Source organism: Stigmatopora argus, chromosome 22, assembly GCF_051989625.1.
Source record: "Stigmatopora argus isolate UIUO_Sarg chromosome 22, RoL_Sarg_1.0, whole genome shotgun sequence".
NCBI lineage: Eukaryota > Metazoa > Chordata > Actinopteri > Syngnathiformes > Syngnathidae > Stigmatopora > Stigmatopora argus.
In genome coordinates, this window is record NC_135408.1 from 8,506,443 (window position 1) to 8,523,705 (window position 17,263).

Sequence of the window (17,263 nt, forward strand, 5' to 3'; positions counted from 1 at the left end):
TTCAAAAATTATTTTGTAAAATCTAGAAATATATAAAAATATTTTCTGTTTTCCACTTTAATATGGAACATAATGATTTAAAGAGATTTTCCCTTACTAAGAAAAAAAGCTCAAATAAACACTTTTTAGATCTATAAAAAAATGGAATATTTAGGGCTTTTGATTTAGTTCTTTGAATCCAATTTTTAAAACAATATCTAAAATGGTCCGGCCCACATGAAATGAAGTTGACGTTAATGCGGCCCTCGAACCAACCCGAGTCTGACAACCTTGCCCTGAAGGCATACATATTACCAGGTTCCCCTTACCATGTTGTTTATGACTGGAAACTGTGTGAAATGTCTAATAGAATCACTTTCCTGGTCCTAATCGGAGCGGAAAAGTGACTCAGTACATTTATTATTTCTTTCCCTGCTTTGGACTTGGTTATTCTATGAAATTGGAGGGGAATATATTTCAGGCAGGAATGTATCAATGGCGAATTCTAATTGATAGACAGTAGCAGTCCAGAATATTTGAGAGTGCCGTATTTTTATTAAGTCTGGTTGAGAATAACCTTGATGTTGGTAATTGAATGGATATTTCTAAATGCATGAAAAATGCAGTGTGTTAACATACCCCTATTAAATTTGCAAACCGAGTAAAACACGATTAAATGAGAGCAATTGCATTTCAAAATGAGGTGCATCATGCTTTAATATTGCTGTAAATATTCATGCACCAGTGTGTTGAAGCTCTTGAAATGAAATTAGAATAAAATTATGCTAATAAGCTTTTTGTAAAGCCATCACTTTTATGGGTTTTCACAGCGTACTTGTTGCAATAAAAGCCAATGTTATGAAGGTATGATACTCACATGTATCTAACACACATAACAAGTTAATGTGAGCACATTTTGTGCGTTCCAAAATGTTTGCAATTTATGTAGTGTGTGTTTTACAAGTTATTTTAGTAGCAAATTGGTCCGTTTAAATACATTCAATGAGTAAGGAAGCAATGAAAGGCTTCTTTTTGGAGTTTTTTTTAAACACTCCAAGTTTACAAATGAGTGCCATCAATAATAAAGCCTTCTTTGGAAAAATACTCCTAATCAATTACACAGAAGTACTCCAAATATTTATAAACACTTTTAAAACCCAATAGAAGACAAATAATGGAATGTGATAGGTGTTTTTTCATGGAAGTCAAAATTGGGAGCGCAACACTAATCACAACAAAAACCGATTGGCCCAGGAGTTACATTAAAGATCTGGACAGACACGAGCCGAGCTCAAGTCTATTCGAGCAATGCAGAAATCCGCAAAAATAATAATGACGTCAACTGGGAGCCACACTAATCTAACACAAATATCCACGACATTCCAAATTCTCTTTTCGTCACGTTCCAGTCATTCAGTCATTCAACATTGTGTCACCAGCCATTGGCTTTAAAAGTGGAAATTTTATCAGACATTTTATTGGAAATTCAGCAAGTGCATCCACCATGGAAAGGGAAATGGGCGAATGAGAAGAGGGAAATTCCCGGGAGATTAGCGTGTTTTAGCCCGTGCCGCAAACGGAGCAGCACGGCTAAGCGAGCATCGAGCGGTGGCCGAGGACCGAGTATTCATGACACGCCTGTCGATGCTCAGCCATTGGCTCCACAAGTGTCTTCATAAAAGTCTCCAGAGTCAAACGAGGGAAACTACTACACTGTCCTTCAGCCTTAAAGCTCATAGTATTTTTCGCATGTTTTCACTGCTTCTGCGTAGACAAGGTTTCTGTTCAAAATTTCAAAACAAAGCGACCAAATGTGGCAGAATATGAACTGCGGCGTTTGGTGATGTCACAGCGCCAAGAGAGTTCCCAGTGGTTTCTGTTTAAACGGAAGCGGAGAAAGCCCCGCCGTGGAACCGTTCCACTAGAGCCCGCAATTGAAATCTTGCGTCTTTGCTCTCCAGATCCACTGTCGCCGTGAGGTCAATCCGCAGCACAATGCTTGCGGATGGCTGTTGTTTAAACGGTCTCCGTCTCACAGGATGTTATGCTACGGCCCAGATTTTCACCCTTTAATCACCACATGCGCGGATGCGGAATGATTACAAAGTAATCATCAAGACTAGCCAAGGAGCAACACTTGTTCTCTTTTTCTCAAGCCTCTTGATCTTGCTCGTTCTGTTCGAATCTGAGTGGATAGGAAAAGGCTCACGCTACAACGCCCATAGTGGAGATTATTTTTCAAGTGGTCGGATAACCACACCTTGGCATTCAATTTGAAACGTACACGTTACAAAACGGGGTTGTAAAAGCACAGGAGCTATTGCCTTGTGGCTAAGTAGTATGTAATGAGGGGGTCGGGGAAACAGCCCAGTGCAGCATAGCAATGCAGAGCTGCTTGTTAGATGCAACGATCCATGTGAAGCTCCAGTTAGACTATGTCTTTGCTGCAAAGCCAGCGAGTCCAGTATACAGTAGATTTGCCAATAACTGGAAGCACATTCGTGCCCTCTTGGTAACATTTCTGCATGACTACCTCAATAAAACTCAAGAATGCAAGAAACGATAAAGTTGTCTTTGTGTGTAATAATTAGTATGTACTGTCCGGTACAGCCCAGGCCTTGTGGTCTGAGTACTTGGCATTACGGTTTATCAGCCCAGAACATACTGTTGAGAAGCACTGCATAATGTGGCAATTATCTCGCTCTGTATATAGTCTAGTGGCAATCATTTACATCTTATTGCTCTCGGCGGATGTGTGGGAAAAGACCCAAAGACTTGAGACACACAGTTGGACTTTGTCATTTCTTGTGCTTGGAATTTGCACTGTATAGAGCAGGGGTCCTCAAACTCAGTTTGGTTCTTATGTTGGCAGGACTAGTTTATTTTTGGCCCAAAAAGTTAACTTACCGGCCACCATTGATTGCGCTCGACGTCCAATCTATTGTGACCAATGTTCCCTCTAATTTTTTGTTTGTCTGGGCAGAAAGACAACCTCCCTGGGCACACTGAGTACCGGTGTGAGCAACATCATCATTGCTCGCTATGGGCACACTCCAGTATCACACCTGCCATAAGCAGGTGCATGTCTACTACACATAAATGATTTAGTAATAATAAAATGTAATGATTAATATCTTTGAATGGGTGGCCCGGCGGATGAGTGGTTCGCGCGTCGTCTTCAAATAAATAAAAAAAATTGGGATTTTATTTTGTGCGCTCCATATGATTTACTGTGCGCAGAGAAGACGAGAGTAGTGCGCAATTGCGCACATGCGCATCTTAGAGGGAACATTGATTGTGACTGGGAGGGGTGACTGAACGTCCCAGTTGATGCATAATAGTACGAACTAAAGAAACCTAACTATTTCTGCACAAACATTTCTTATGCTGAAAAGATCAGCATCTCCTGGTGACAAAACTGCAAGTTTTTAGAAAAAAAAGGGTGATGAAGGGAGCAGGGTTTTTGCATAAGAATGCATAGATATTCCGAACCAATGGGAGGGGGGAGCTGCAATTTGATCTGGCAATGGTAGTCACTCAGGAAAAGATTAGAATTACCTTTCTTATTGTGTTAGAAAGAGTGAAGCTAGTTATTAAGACTCCGCTTAGCAGTTTGTTACCCTTACATTACCTCAATAGTGATTAAGTGTCAGACATGAAAAGATTCCTCAAGTTTACGCCCTTTAGTACCCTCGGCTCTTTGGCTCAACTCCTTCTCGCCCCCCATGTCCCTGGAGAGAAGGGATTACTGGCACGCTGATTTATAGAAATGGCACTTGGTCAAAATTAAAAGTCTTTCACAGGCCGCTAATCTAATGAGGGTTGAAGAGCGGGGAGCGAGTGCCATTTCAGCTTGCCAAAATCAGGGGAAAGCAGCAGATTTGCATAGCAACCACCAAAACTTCACTACAGATAAAAAAATACATATTTTCTGAAGCCCACACAAATTACAGTAAAATTTAAAAAAACACTTAATAACATGAAAAAAGAATTTACTCACCTGTTAACAATAGATTTTGGGGACCCCAAATTATAATTTTCCAAAAATGCATTGCCCAAAGTTTGCAAAAAAATTGCAAAAAATAATTCCCCCCAAAAAATGTGCATGTTTACATCCCTTGCCGTTGTATATATATATGAATATTTTATTCCAAATGATTATTGGTCTAGTTTACCAGGCACATCAAAAGCCACATGTCCTGAGAGGAAAAAAAAGATGAATCATTTTCCAATTCCCCGTAGGTACAGCTGCTCTTGGCCATATTAAATCATCAAATATCTCATGTGAACCTGCCTAAAGCATATGTAAGACCCTAGTTAGGGGTAAACTCCTACTATTTCCCTCCTATAGTAAGTTTGCTATGCCACCCCATCTGACTTGAAATGTAGCACTCGCTATTACAGCTAAAGCATACCCTTCAGGTTATTACGGGGAACGGTTCAGCCTGAATGGTTAGCCCTTGGAAGCCTCAAGGTTTCATTGGGAATCCACTTCAGGCACAATGTCCAATTATGAAGGGGAGTCATAGAAAGGCTATGCTTAGCTCAGCTCCCAAAGTTCAATCAACGTGGCAGACAGCATGAATAAAAATGCCCTCCTCCATCCCTCAGCACTAATGTTACAGTTGGAGGAAGGAGGGGAATAAAGTGGGATTTGACGCATTTTCCTCCTTTCCACATGGTTGCGCCTGCAAGGAGCCCAGTTCAGTTTCTGACCAGCAAACTGTCTTGTTCGTTCTCTGTAGAGTAGCCAAACATGCTTTTTTAGTGTTCTATACGTCAGTGGGGAGAACCTGATACCTGAGTCCTCCCATTTCAAACACTAATGTGAAAATGAGAGCGCATGATAGCTGGCGTCCCCACGGAGACTTGAGCAGCGTGGCGGTGTCCTACAGGTGCTGGCACTACCAAAGCGTCTGGCCGGCTCATCAGTCACAGATTCTAACATTTCCCTGGGGTGCCGACTTACAGGGGATCCCTGGTGCCCACCTGACAAGCGCTGAAACTTGGATCATTTTTCATGGTACAACCAATAACATATCACGACAAGGTGATTTATGTTCACATTTGTATTATACAGAAGCTGCAAACCCTTTTACACTTTCCGTTGTTATTTTTTTACAGCTAGAAAGCCGCTAGCTTAAGTGACTCCCACAAATGGTGAAGCAGTAATGGGCTGTTCATTTTATATTCAAAGATAATGTTTCTTGCCAGGCAGGGGCACTGATTCAGATGAAGCCCTGTGTCTTCTTTTAATCACCTTATTTCAAAACGCAACCAAAAATAGTGTGGTTGAGTTAAATGGCTATTCAATTTCCCTTTTTTTTTAAAGCAAGCAAACTGTCCATGCAACTAAAATACCTTCAAGTCAACGTTCAGAGCCCTAGATTTTCATTTTTCAACCAACATCATCTTATAGGAATTCCTGCGGCTTCCAGTGCCATCATAAAAGACTCTTATCATATATACACTTGCACTTCCCAAGACCTGTAAACAGACTTTGATGTGGCGCCAGCTTCCCTTTTAACTATCATGCAGCCGCAAAGTACATTACACACTCAACCCTGACAAAAAGTTAAACTCTCTGGGTGAGCAACAACATGAGCTGCCATGCAGTCAAGAATCCCCCGATTGGGAAAGTGCACTGAAAAGATCTTACCAACAAGCTCGGGGTGAATGAGATGGGCAAAGTTGGGGTCGTCCCCCCACCAGAACAGCCATATTTCCCGCCGACCCGGTCGCTGGCTTCGTCGCCACACGCTCAGGACGTCTGCCTTGAGACAGCGGCTGAAGCTGCACAGTATGGGATCCTCCTCCGTCACTGGGAAGAGGATGGGCGCCGAGGTGGGACCCTGCCACACAAACCTCTTCCATTTGATTCCCGTCAAGTCCGCCTGCGTAAAAGGAGAAGAGACAGCTCATTAGTGCCCATCGTGCATAAACGCAGTCTGGTTCGCGTGGCAACGAGATCTCGCGAGGGGCCGAGTCACAAAAGTTAACCCGCTAGCCGCCATTGACAGGGCCAACGTTCAAAAGATGAGCCCCCGCAGAGAGTTTAAATAAAGTGGACATCTATTCTTGTCAATGGCAGCCGATGAGTTCATTTTGCGTCACTTCTTTGGTATTTGACGGTACTTGTGGGCAATGTTCCCTCTAATTTTTTGTTTGTCTGAGCAGAAAGACAACCTCCCTGAGCACACTGAGTACCAGTGTGAGCAACATCATCATTGCTCGCTATGGGCACACACCAGTATCACACCTGCCATAAGCAGGTGTATGTCTACTACACATAAATGATTTAGTAATAATAAAATGTAATGATTAATATCTATGAATGGGCGGCCCGGCGGATGAGTGGTTCGCGCGTCGGCCTCACAGCTAAAAAAAAAAAAGGGATTTTATTTTGTGCGCTCCATATGATTTGATGTCCGCAGAGAAGACGAGAGTAGTGCGCAATTGCGCACGCGCGCAACTTAGAGGGAACATTGCTTGTGGGTCACTTCCAGTAAATTTTGGATCATTTACTATTGTTTTTGGGGCTTCATAGTCATTGGTTGCTTTGTGTTGATATCAATGGCAGCCGATTCCTATGATTAATTTAACAATTGAAAGTGGAATGATTTCAAGTTGTACCCTTTGAGTTTATTTTTCAATCTTCTTGAATAGATTCGATGATTTAAATTGAGTATATAAAACATCTGTGAGCGTGGGAGTTTTGAGTCGAATGTTGTTTTACTTTCAATCTCATCTTTAACTTGTTTTTTGTCATTCCAGCTAGATTTGTGTGTTTCATTGTTTCCATGTCTCACATTAAATGTTCATTAAGACATTGTCTAGTGAGTCATCAGCATGATCAACTGCGCACTGTAATTAACATGCCGACAAAGCATTTTATTATACCTGTGATTCAAAAGTGTAGTCTAACAGCTATTGTTTTTTTAAAATAATAACTACCTGATTGTGCAAACTGCACTGAGAAACGGATGTCATTGGAAGAATTGCTAATATCCTTTTCTAAAAGTAGCCAATCAAGACAAGCGGGAGAAAAATACAATGTGTATGCATTCTTTCTGCATGAAACCACAAAGCAGAGAGTGTTCTGTGCGTGAGTCATAACAGTAGTGGTGTTATGCTTAGTTTCAGTGTGCAGGAAAATGTCAGCCAGACAGCCATCTACCAGCCTGGACCTTGCTTGTCCACTGTAGCCAGCGCTGCCTTCAAGTGCTGTCATAAACATTGTAATTACAAGCTCAGAGCAATGCTGTATGCCCAACAGAGTACAACAGAGTGGGGATTTTTTTTCTTCTTTTGCAATTAAATGTCAACTTCTCGGCGTGCACAGCTCAGGAGCCCAGTTAATTGATCATAAAAGATGCTACGTTATTGGCTTATTCTGATTAGTGTATGGTTTTCTGGTCACTGATCATTTGGCTTGTTTTTACGGCTCGAAAGGAAGAAGTCAAATGCAGCCGCTTCCAATAACAATATTTGCGGGAACTCATAAAAGCTTGTTAATTTCCAAGTACATCCTTTAAGGGCGCAGAGACGTCTATTAGCAGCAGAAAAGAAAAAAAAACGGATACGGTCCATGTACTACCATTCACCGCCATTGACGGTAACTGATGTCATATCCATTTTGACTGGAAAGCGGCGATGGGCACCCCTGATTTAGAGTAACGCTTTGTCACAAGTTGGAAACGAGCGACGAGGGGAAAAGATATTGAAAGACAGATAAACACGTTGGATGCCAAAGACAACTCCCGGTAGCTTTTTAGTATGCAAACGAAAAGCTGGGAACTCGAGCAACCTGGATGTGTGTACTGTCTAGAAATGCATGCCAGAGATTATATAATAATCAGCCCGGGGCCTCTGTGTCCTAGTTGGTGCAAAGACTGGGGAATTTGGAGGAGATTAAGACACTTGTGAATATGATGACTGACTACATAAATGATTTGAATTTGCCAACAAACGCTAACATTGAAAACAATCACGTTTCGGGAGGGAGGGTTCGTCTCGGGCAGGACACCTATTTGTCCTTCGGTCTGGACTTGCACCTGAATGCAACACTGTGAGCTGCATAGTATAGTATTAACAGAGTATGTTTTGTTATTATTTGGTCAAAGTAGAACAGCTCTATTAAAAAACACACCCGCTGATGGGATATTTTAACTGTATATTTATGATGAATTGGTAGGCATCACTGCCATTAATTAGTTTTTTTGTCAAAAAGTTACTAAAAGAGGAAATTGATGGTTTAATTCAATTGTTTTTGTTTGTGTTAGCATGTCAGCCGCTTATAATCATGTTAGACTTGGCAATAGTTGTTTGTTTTTTAAATATAAACATTGTGAAAACAGTTCAATATTTGCCCGGTCATAATAAATAAAACAAACACTTGCATGAGATGAGTGTCTGCTGCGTTTGATCCAAATTTTCTTACTACTATGCACCTATTACGTGGTATTTACTATGTATATTTTCGTGCAAAATTCAATTGGCACATTCAAGCCTTTGTTTTCCTGCATTTTCCAAATAAAAACATGCTGATGTACTAGGAAATTATGTCACAAATCTCATTGTTTTGATGAGGACGCTCAAGTTGGATGTTGCGACAAACGCCACAAAAAAAGTCTGCTTCTTGAGGAAAAACATCCAAAGTAGAACTTTTAAAACTTGTAGTGGCAGCCGCCAACCTGTACGTGTGTGTGTGTAATAGTCTGTAACAAGAAAACGAACAATCGGACAAAGTGAAACTTTGCAGACACTTGATTTCCGTGCTCCTTTGTTGCCATGTTTACCTTGGCGGAAAATGTCAATAAAACAGCAAACGTACGAGTGTCGTGACCGCAACAGTTTGCCAAGTGGGCAATCGGTAAGGAAGCCGTAGTAAGCGCAGCGAGGCGGCGAGTGAGTGACACGCGAGACCAGGCGTTTGTTCACTGGGAAGGAAACATGATCTTGGAAGAGTGGCGGAACGGGGGAAGAAGTCTCGCTGCCCCAAATGATGTCAGATCGACGGGCCGTAAGCCTTTTTTTTGGCTAAGCTGCTATTAAAACTGATGGCTCCGAGGCGAACGTTAGCTTAGCCGCCGCTCAGCTAGTTAAAAAAATGGCTGCTTTGCTTTAGTTTTAAATCTCTTACCAGACAGAATAGATTGGAATGGCAATCCTCCAAGCTGCCCCCGTTTGGTACAAAACAAGAACTCATCCTTCTTCACTCCGAGCTCCGCCGCGCCATCATTTCACTTTCCGGGAAATAACAAAAAAAGGGGGGCAAATGTTCAGATCGGTCTTTTTTTCCTCTTCCTCGGCTTCAAGCTTAATCAGCGAGGAATAATTTTGGCAACATTTGGATGGAGCATAGTTCATTTAACAACCCATCCGATTGCAATTGAACCGGCGTGGTTTGAAAAGCCGATCGAATTGTTTCGGGTGGTCTTCAGGGCGACATCTCCCAAGCATCCCAAGTTCAATACATTTCCAAGGAGGGGGGAGAAAAAAAATGTTCATAAAACAAAAAGAAAAGGAGCGCAAAGAAGCAACTCTCCCCCTCCCCCTTAGCCCTAAAAACGGTCTCAGCTTAAAAAATAAAAAAACATTCCGGAGCACTCCACGGTGGAAAAAAATCTTCTAGAAGCCAAATCCATCCCCGGAATAGCCGCTAAAAATGGCATCAGCCTCGATCCGAACAATGATTACGATCATGATATCTGTCTCGGTTCCTGTTGGTTTTTCCATTTGAATTCATGGATTCCTTTCTTTAATGGCGGCCACAGGGGCAATTCTGCCTTCCACAGCCGATTGGCTCATTCGTGGTCAAAGATTTATCAAGCTAGCCGAATTCCGCCTTATTAGAATGCCAAATTCTGATACACTTCCGAGAAAATAAACGTTCAGAAGAGACGCCCCCTCCACAATGTGGTTCGTCCTGTCAAAAACAAGACTATAAAACCATCATTTTACGTCACGGCAATCTTTTCTCAACCATTCCGCGGCGGTAAAACCAAAGCTCGTTGGGATAGTGGGCACTTTAGTTGGCGTTAGACTTCGCCGACGCTTTATTTTGAAAGGGCCAACAGCAGCGTTCGTTCTGAGTGTGGCAAACTTGACACTGTCATGGTCATGAGGGTTGTAACAACACAAGAGCTGCTATGTGTTGCCACTTGGCTGTCCAGCCGGCGCAAGTGGCGCTGCTGAGCAACAGATTTTGTTCCGGAATATCAAATGCAATAAAGTTGCTCACTTTTACACAGTGCTCCACCTAGCGAATGTAATGTTGCTCCTTTTTCGGAATTCGTGCACCAAACATGCACTTATCCATCAATGCCTTCTTTTGTTTTCAGCAGGAAATTTGAAGTAGTTATGCAATATTTGAAAGCAGATTTGGAGGATCGTACCTAGTAATAAGAAAAATGCAATGGAAATGGAATAGATCATACCAATAGTTATTAGATTTGCTAAATTGTTACATTGACCTCATAATCGTGTAACGTTGCAGTGTTTACAAGTGGGTTCTTGTAATTTCCCTCTAGATAAATAACGTATCCATGTTTAAACGGCGATGCACAGCAGAAATCAATTCGGTTGCTCACTTTTCCCCCTTTTTTGCCAAGCCCTTCATTATTTGACACAGTAAATTAGAATATGTCTCTCATTTGTTTGCCACCAAGGGCAGCAATTATGCAAACACATTGTTTCTGCTGGAGATATTAGCTGGTTGACTCACACGCTTGCCTGGGAGGAAAGCCATGGCTGGAATGAGAAATAATTGCAGGTATCTGTGTCCAGCTCAGTTTGCTTGACTAATGTGCGTACATTTGTGTTATGGGCTATAAAAACGAATCATTTTTTTGCTGTAATTGCAATCTGTTATGATGATATGTTTCATCGGCTCACAGTGCTAAATAAATAGCAGTGTGAAAAAGTATGTATTGTAATATAAATAAAAGGGGAAACATACTATTATCTTTATATTCTTTTAAATGTTTCCAGAAATGTTAATTGAAATGTACAAAAATTGAGAGAAAAAATGTAAATAGTGCTCATTATCATTAAGGACCATTAAAATCTTGACATTTCATGTGAAGTGGCTTTTAATGAGTAGTCATGCAGGGTTTTTTATTTTTGTCAAAGATTTACAGAATTCTGACCAGTGTTTAAATGTCTATAAGGTTATTGCTGCTTCATAAATGTTATACGCTTCGGCTGTAATAAACATCTCGGCCATGTTCCCATAAACTACCGGCAAATTAACTATAGCGGCTCGTTGTTTTTCCGTCTGTGTGCTGAATATCTGAAAGTGATGATGACAAAGGAATATATATATATATATATATATATATATATATATATATATATATATATATATATATATATATATATATATATATAAATATATAAACTGGGTTCATTTTGTGTCAATCGTTTACATGACAAAAAAACCTTCAGTCATTTCTCACACTGTTTTAGGAGACCAAAGATTTGCCTATAAAATCCCACACAATTGTTGCGAGCAAATGAACCGAGTTGCAAAACTGTTTAGGAATGAATGGAACTCAGTGACAAAGATATTCTAAAAAAAATGGGTGGGTTGGAATTGGGGTCAACAAATATGTTGTGACTTAAGGATCCTTCCACAAATGATCCTTGTTAAACAAGTACTGTAAACAAGGCGATCTTGAATACAAAGCACAACAGGAACATTGCGCTATTATTAAGAAATCTCGGCGGCCCCACAATATCAGCTTTATGATCCCATCTGATCCTCGTTGAGCGGCTTTCTCCAGCTTAAATCTCCCCGCGGGAATATGAATTGCAATCACTTACAGTCACGGCTTTCTTTTATCTTCACTCGACTTGATGTGAAAACAATTGTCGTGGATGATACTATCTTGTAAAAAAAAAAAACAGTCAGTTGTGAATGCAAAAGCGAACGACGATTGCTATCAAGTCTGCTAATGCTTTCCTATCATTATCTCCACCTTCTGTTATCTTCCACCACCAAGAAACATTTCCATCCGAGCACAACTCGTACTTTTATCGACAAAACCACTTCATGAGATAGTTTGGCGCTGGCAACTAATTGGACACGCAACACGGGCCCTACCGTTTGCGGTCAAAGTTGTGTGACTAGCCCCGAGGAAAAAAAAACAACAACAATCGTCTTTACCAGGGAGAATTAAGTTTGTATCCATGTGGATGTATAGTAACTGCATTGTGGGAGTTATAAAATGAAATAAAGGTTATTTTTGATTGACTTCTGGAGACCACGCACTGCGCAGAAACCGCAGTCGGAGCGATCGTAGGAACCGAGACTTATTTGTCAATAAAATGGACAACAAATGGCCTCTAAGAACTGCAGACACGGTTGAAGCATCTGGCAGTTAAGCACACCTCCAAGGTCTGGAGTTCAGGAGCATGAAACCTGTGTTTACACAAGCTAAGTGGTAATATCCTATCCTTAGACTCAACGGCTATACAAGCATGATAGATAGTTCAAATAAAGCCCTCGTCCTCCTCTTCCACCCCCAAAACCCCCATTTTAGTGTCATTGACTTCAAATCAGACCGCCAGAATAGCCTGGGGGTGAAGCACCTCTATCCAGATTTAAATAACTGCATTGTTGACTTGCAAAGTAGTCCCTAAATAACGGGATACTTCCAGAAGTGGAGGTAACAGATTAACAAATCCTGGACCAACTCACATTAATACATAATGGAAACAAACAAACCAAAAATGAGTCTTATTCTGATTATAAAATACTGTAACTAATAATAATAATCTCTTCAGCCCAGTATGACCTCAACCAAAAACCAAAGCAGAACTCAGAAACTGAAATACAATTCAAGAACATTTACGAGCCACCCAGTGTTGCAGTGGTATTTTTGCCTGACTTTGGCGCAAGATGCTTGGGTTCGATCCCCATCGGTGGCGGTGTGATGGTAAGAAGGAATGGTTATCCGTCTCTATACGGGCGCTACGATTGATTGGCGACCAGTTTGGGGAAGTCAGCTGGGATAGTCTCCAGCACCCCCGCGACCCTGATAAGCATAAGCAGCTTCAGAAAGCTGCTTTTTGTTCACACATCTTTAGTTAAAGACTATCCGCTCCGTTGGTGCAACAATGTTTTGCCTCTCTATTCTATTAAGGGGAGGTCTGTTGCTAGCGGGGGGTCCGTAGCACGATCCCTCCAAAAATGGGACGCGGGGTTAGGTGGGGTTCCACCCCCTGCGCTACGGGGACATTGCAGTTCGACAAATACGGCCGGTGCCAAACCTTTGTTGCCTCTGCCTGCGAAAGTCTGGCATCCCCTGCTTCTGACACACATTTTTCCCCCGCTATAGTCTTTTTCTCCAGCCCTTGTCATTTGGCTGTTTCTCCCCCCCACTTTTGAAACACATTGCAAGCAGATGGAGGAAAGGCTGGCTGTATCACTCCTCTTAATCAGCCTTCTACCCTACATAAGCAGCATGGGATTAATACATTCAATATGAAGTGAAGGCTAATGAAAAGTGCACTGGCAGGCTGAGCAGAGAGTGAACAGATGAGATCATTGTCGGAATGACTTCCGTCAGCAAAAGCAGAAAACTGGCATTCGGACCCGGGTGCCCCACATTCTTCTGGGTCTCATTGCTTTCACAAATTCTCAAACTAACAAAACTATGGCTTTCCTACAATAGGAAAATGAAGGTACTCAAACAAGAACCAAGGTAAGAAGAAAAGTCATCAACAATGACCTAATAAGGACTGAAGCTAAAATAAACAGACACCTGTGACAAGAAAAATGGGCGGGTGACACGCAAGGCTGGGGCGAAGCTGATTGGTTAGATACACCAGGAAGTGGCGGACAACAGGTGATGGATAAAATAAGAATGGATGATAAGAAACAAAACAAACAAGACACACTGGATTAATCCAAATTCATGACAAACCAAAAACACCATAAAAGGTATCGTAATCCGGTTTGGGAATATGATTCAATAAGGAGCTGTGATTGAGAGATTTAAAATGAAATGTTATGAATTGAACTTTGAACAAGTTCATGTAGAAAATGCTGTTATCATTTTATGAGATTATCTTCCACTGGGATTAAACTATCCTCTCGATAATGCCATTTTCCACAGAGTGAATTTTTGTTTTCAATGTTATGAAAAAAAAAATACATGAGAAATGGCCATTTCGTGCAAGTCAACTTGCATTTTATCTCTGTCGTGCGTCACTGCTAGTGGGGGGAATTAATATCTGTGCCAACATGATTTAGAATTTCTCTGTGCATTATGGCTACAAGTGAAAGATGACCCCTAAACAAATTTGTGTATTCAAGTCCAGTAGATTTCTGTATTTTTGGGAATCCCTTGTCCCCCCGTTGTGATATATTACAAGATGAAAGTTCAAAAAAGTACACGCATGTTACGCGTCTTTTCCCGTCTTTATTTCTCAATGTTTATTCAACAGTGTCTATTTTCCGGGTTTACCTCGGAACCCTCTTTTCACCTCTCCCGGGTCAATAGCTGCTCAAACAAAAGAGGGACAAACTTTGCCTGTGTTTGAGGGAACAAAGCTTTTGTGTCAGACCCTCCAAATGTCAAGGCCAAATTAGATTTACAAAGTGCTTTTATTTGCTTATTTGCCCTTCAACAACTGATTAGTCTCCCATTGCCAGCGGGGTTCATGCCAGGCGCATAGCATTTCAATTCCGAACACATCTAGCTTTATCCCGGGGCCAAATAAGTGTCTGCCTCCAGTTGGCGTTTCGGCCCGCCGGCGAGGGAACCGGCGAGCGAGCCAGCCAGCGAGCCACCACTTCTCTGCGTGGCGGAGGAGGTGCCCGGGGAAGGCGAGGGAAAGGGTGGGTGGAGGGACGGGACGGGGACGGGGACGGGGGAGGCGATTGTGAGCTCCCCGATGATGAGGAGCGACGATGAAGAATGACAACGAGGCATGGCCTTGGGGGAGGGGCGGCGGGGTCTTCTGCTTTTGATGGCAATGAAATTAAAGAGACAAACTGCTTTCCGTTCCGCTCGACAATACGAGCGGCAATAGGGGGCTTCTGAGCTGAAGCCAATGGGCAGAAAGAAGGCTATTTGCCCCCAAAAAACCCTAACATTATTTCCGTTATTTACCCCAAACTTTAGCTGTGTGCGGTCTTTTGGTCACCGGTCTTTTGGTCACCGTCTTTTGGTCGCCGGACTTTTGGTCGCCGTCTTTTGGTCGCCCAGACCGCGACAACGGGCAACCAAAAGACCGGCGACAAAACAAGGTAAAACAACACGGTCTACGCATCAATAAAAGCCAACAATGGCCATGAGCAGTTTCAATAGGCCGACGTGCGAGTGTAGAAGAGTTTGTATGTACATGCGTTGTCCCTTTAAGAAGCGACGTCCGTCAGGATCTTAACAAGTTCTCCAACAAAAAACAATAAAAGTCTGGGAAATTTGGAGCTTTTCTTTAGCCTAATAATTAATAGGGCATTAAGTATGACTAAATAGTAATTCACAGTTTGTATTTAGGGAATTTGAGCAACGATTTAAATGGTAATTATCAATAACCTTCTGGGCGACCAAAAGACCGGCGACCAAACGACCGAGTACCATCTCAATCTAGAGTGCCAATCTACGGCTTACTTATCTTATCCATCAAGTATTATCATTGAGCTTCGTGATGCTTTTGGTCTGTGCTATACTCCATTTTTTTGATGAGCATTTATTCTTTAAAAGCACCATCTTCACAATCCCGTGGCCCTCGTGCCCCCAGCTGTGTTGGATGAGACTGATGCTTTTTCCTGCACTTTTCATTTGCCGAGGGGCTTGGCAAAGGAATAATTACCTGTCTCTATGATCAATTACCTGATTACTCACCAGAGTCACACAAGACGTCTGAAGAGCCTCGGTTTCAAACACGTTCGCATTGACTCCACACTGTACGCCACGCACGGCACGTGCTCATAAAGAGACAAACGCGTGTGCAGCGTCTATGCATAAATACACGGAGATAGCGGTCCTTCTCTTAACAAATCAACGTAGGCGAAATCGAAGACGCGGGTGGGAGTCAAGGACGCGCCGACTAGACGCTGAGAAACACAACCATAATTAAGAACAATCTCTGACCTACATCACCGCGAGAAAGTCTGGTCGTGCGCGGTAAAATCATTTAAATTGCCCTGCTAAGATGATAAATGTCATCCTGCACCGCGAGAAAATAAGCTTTGAACAAGAAGTACAGGACATCATTCGCTGATAGCCAGAGTGTCCCCGAACGAACAGATGACATCACGGCGTCTTAACGTTTGGCCTCGTCCCGTACAATACGATAAAGCGTAGTATCGTCCAACAATACTTAACCCAATACACTTGTGATTCCCAAATACTGTGTATTACTAAGGCTGTTTTACATTCACCTGCCATTGTTTCCATTTTACAATCAGCCACTGTGGTTAGTGTAGCTGAAGAGTCCTCCAATGAAATGGACAATTAAGCCGATCAGACACTTTAAGTCGCTCGTATTGATTCTCACTACAAAACCTGGTCACATTGTTAACTCAGGGCAGCGAATCAAAACAGTGACTGACAATTGTTGTGTGAATAGAGCGACTACTACGATATTGGGGAAGAATTTTGCTGCTAAAAAGGCAATAACACACATACTTCTAAAAAACTACACAACCCAATTTATTCCAAATGTATTATCCTACCACAGGTGTCAAACTTAAGGCCCAGGGCCAAGATCTGGCCCACCACGTTAGTTTGTGTGGCCCTCCATAACAAATTATTGACTTAATATTTCTTGTTCAAATATTGCCTAAATTGTTGTCCCTTTTAAAAACGCAGACGTGTTGTTGCTACCAATCCATTATTTAATATCAACGGAAAATGTGTCCTAATTTACACCACTTGAAACAGAATGTAAACTCCATTTAAGATTCTTTTGTGGGCCATATTCAATGATCTATTCCCAATTTTCCGCGGGCCAATAAAAACTGGGCAGCCAGCCACTTTGAAACTGGAAGACAGCCACAACTTGCCTCCATTGTCAAATATTGATCAGTAAACAAGAAAAGGTGGCTTACAAGCAATTTAATAATCCCAGCTGCTTCAGATCTTATTTTTTTGAAATGATTTATGTTGGCCAAGTGTACAAGACAAATTATTTTTGAGAGATTATCACAGGAACAAAGACATCTAACGCCAGTCGGAATGACAGCATCTTGGCATTGGCTAAATCCATTCATTCACGCATCTTTTCGACTTCCTCGGATGACACAAAGAAGTAAGCTCCTCCCCCTAGA

At 41.9% G+C, this 17,263-nt stretch overlaps 1 protein-coding gene across 1 annotated transcript in view; it reads right to left on the reverse strand.

The window, feature by feature from the left end:
* med13a (mediator complex subunit 13a) overlaps positions 1-9,881 on the reverse strand; it is a 41,579-nt gene extending 31,698 nt beyond the window's left edge. Inside the window, exons 1-2 of the mRNA XM_077592173.1 lie at positions 9,122-9,881; positions 5,639-5,873 (exon numbers count right to left, since the gene is read on the reverse strand). Of these exons, the coding sequence (XP_077448299.1) occupies positions 5,639-5,873; positions 9,122-9,187 (301 nt within the window). The 5' untranslated portion in view covers positions 9,188-9,881. The remainder of the gene's footprint in view (positions 1-5,638; positions 5,874-9,121) is intronic.
* Between the last annotated feature and the right edge of the window lie 7,382 nt (positions 9,882-17,263).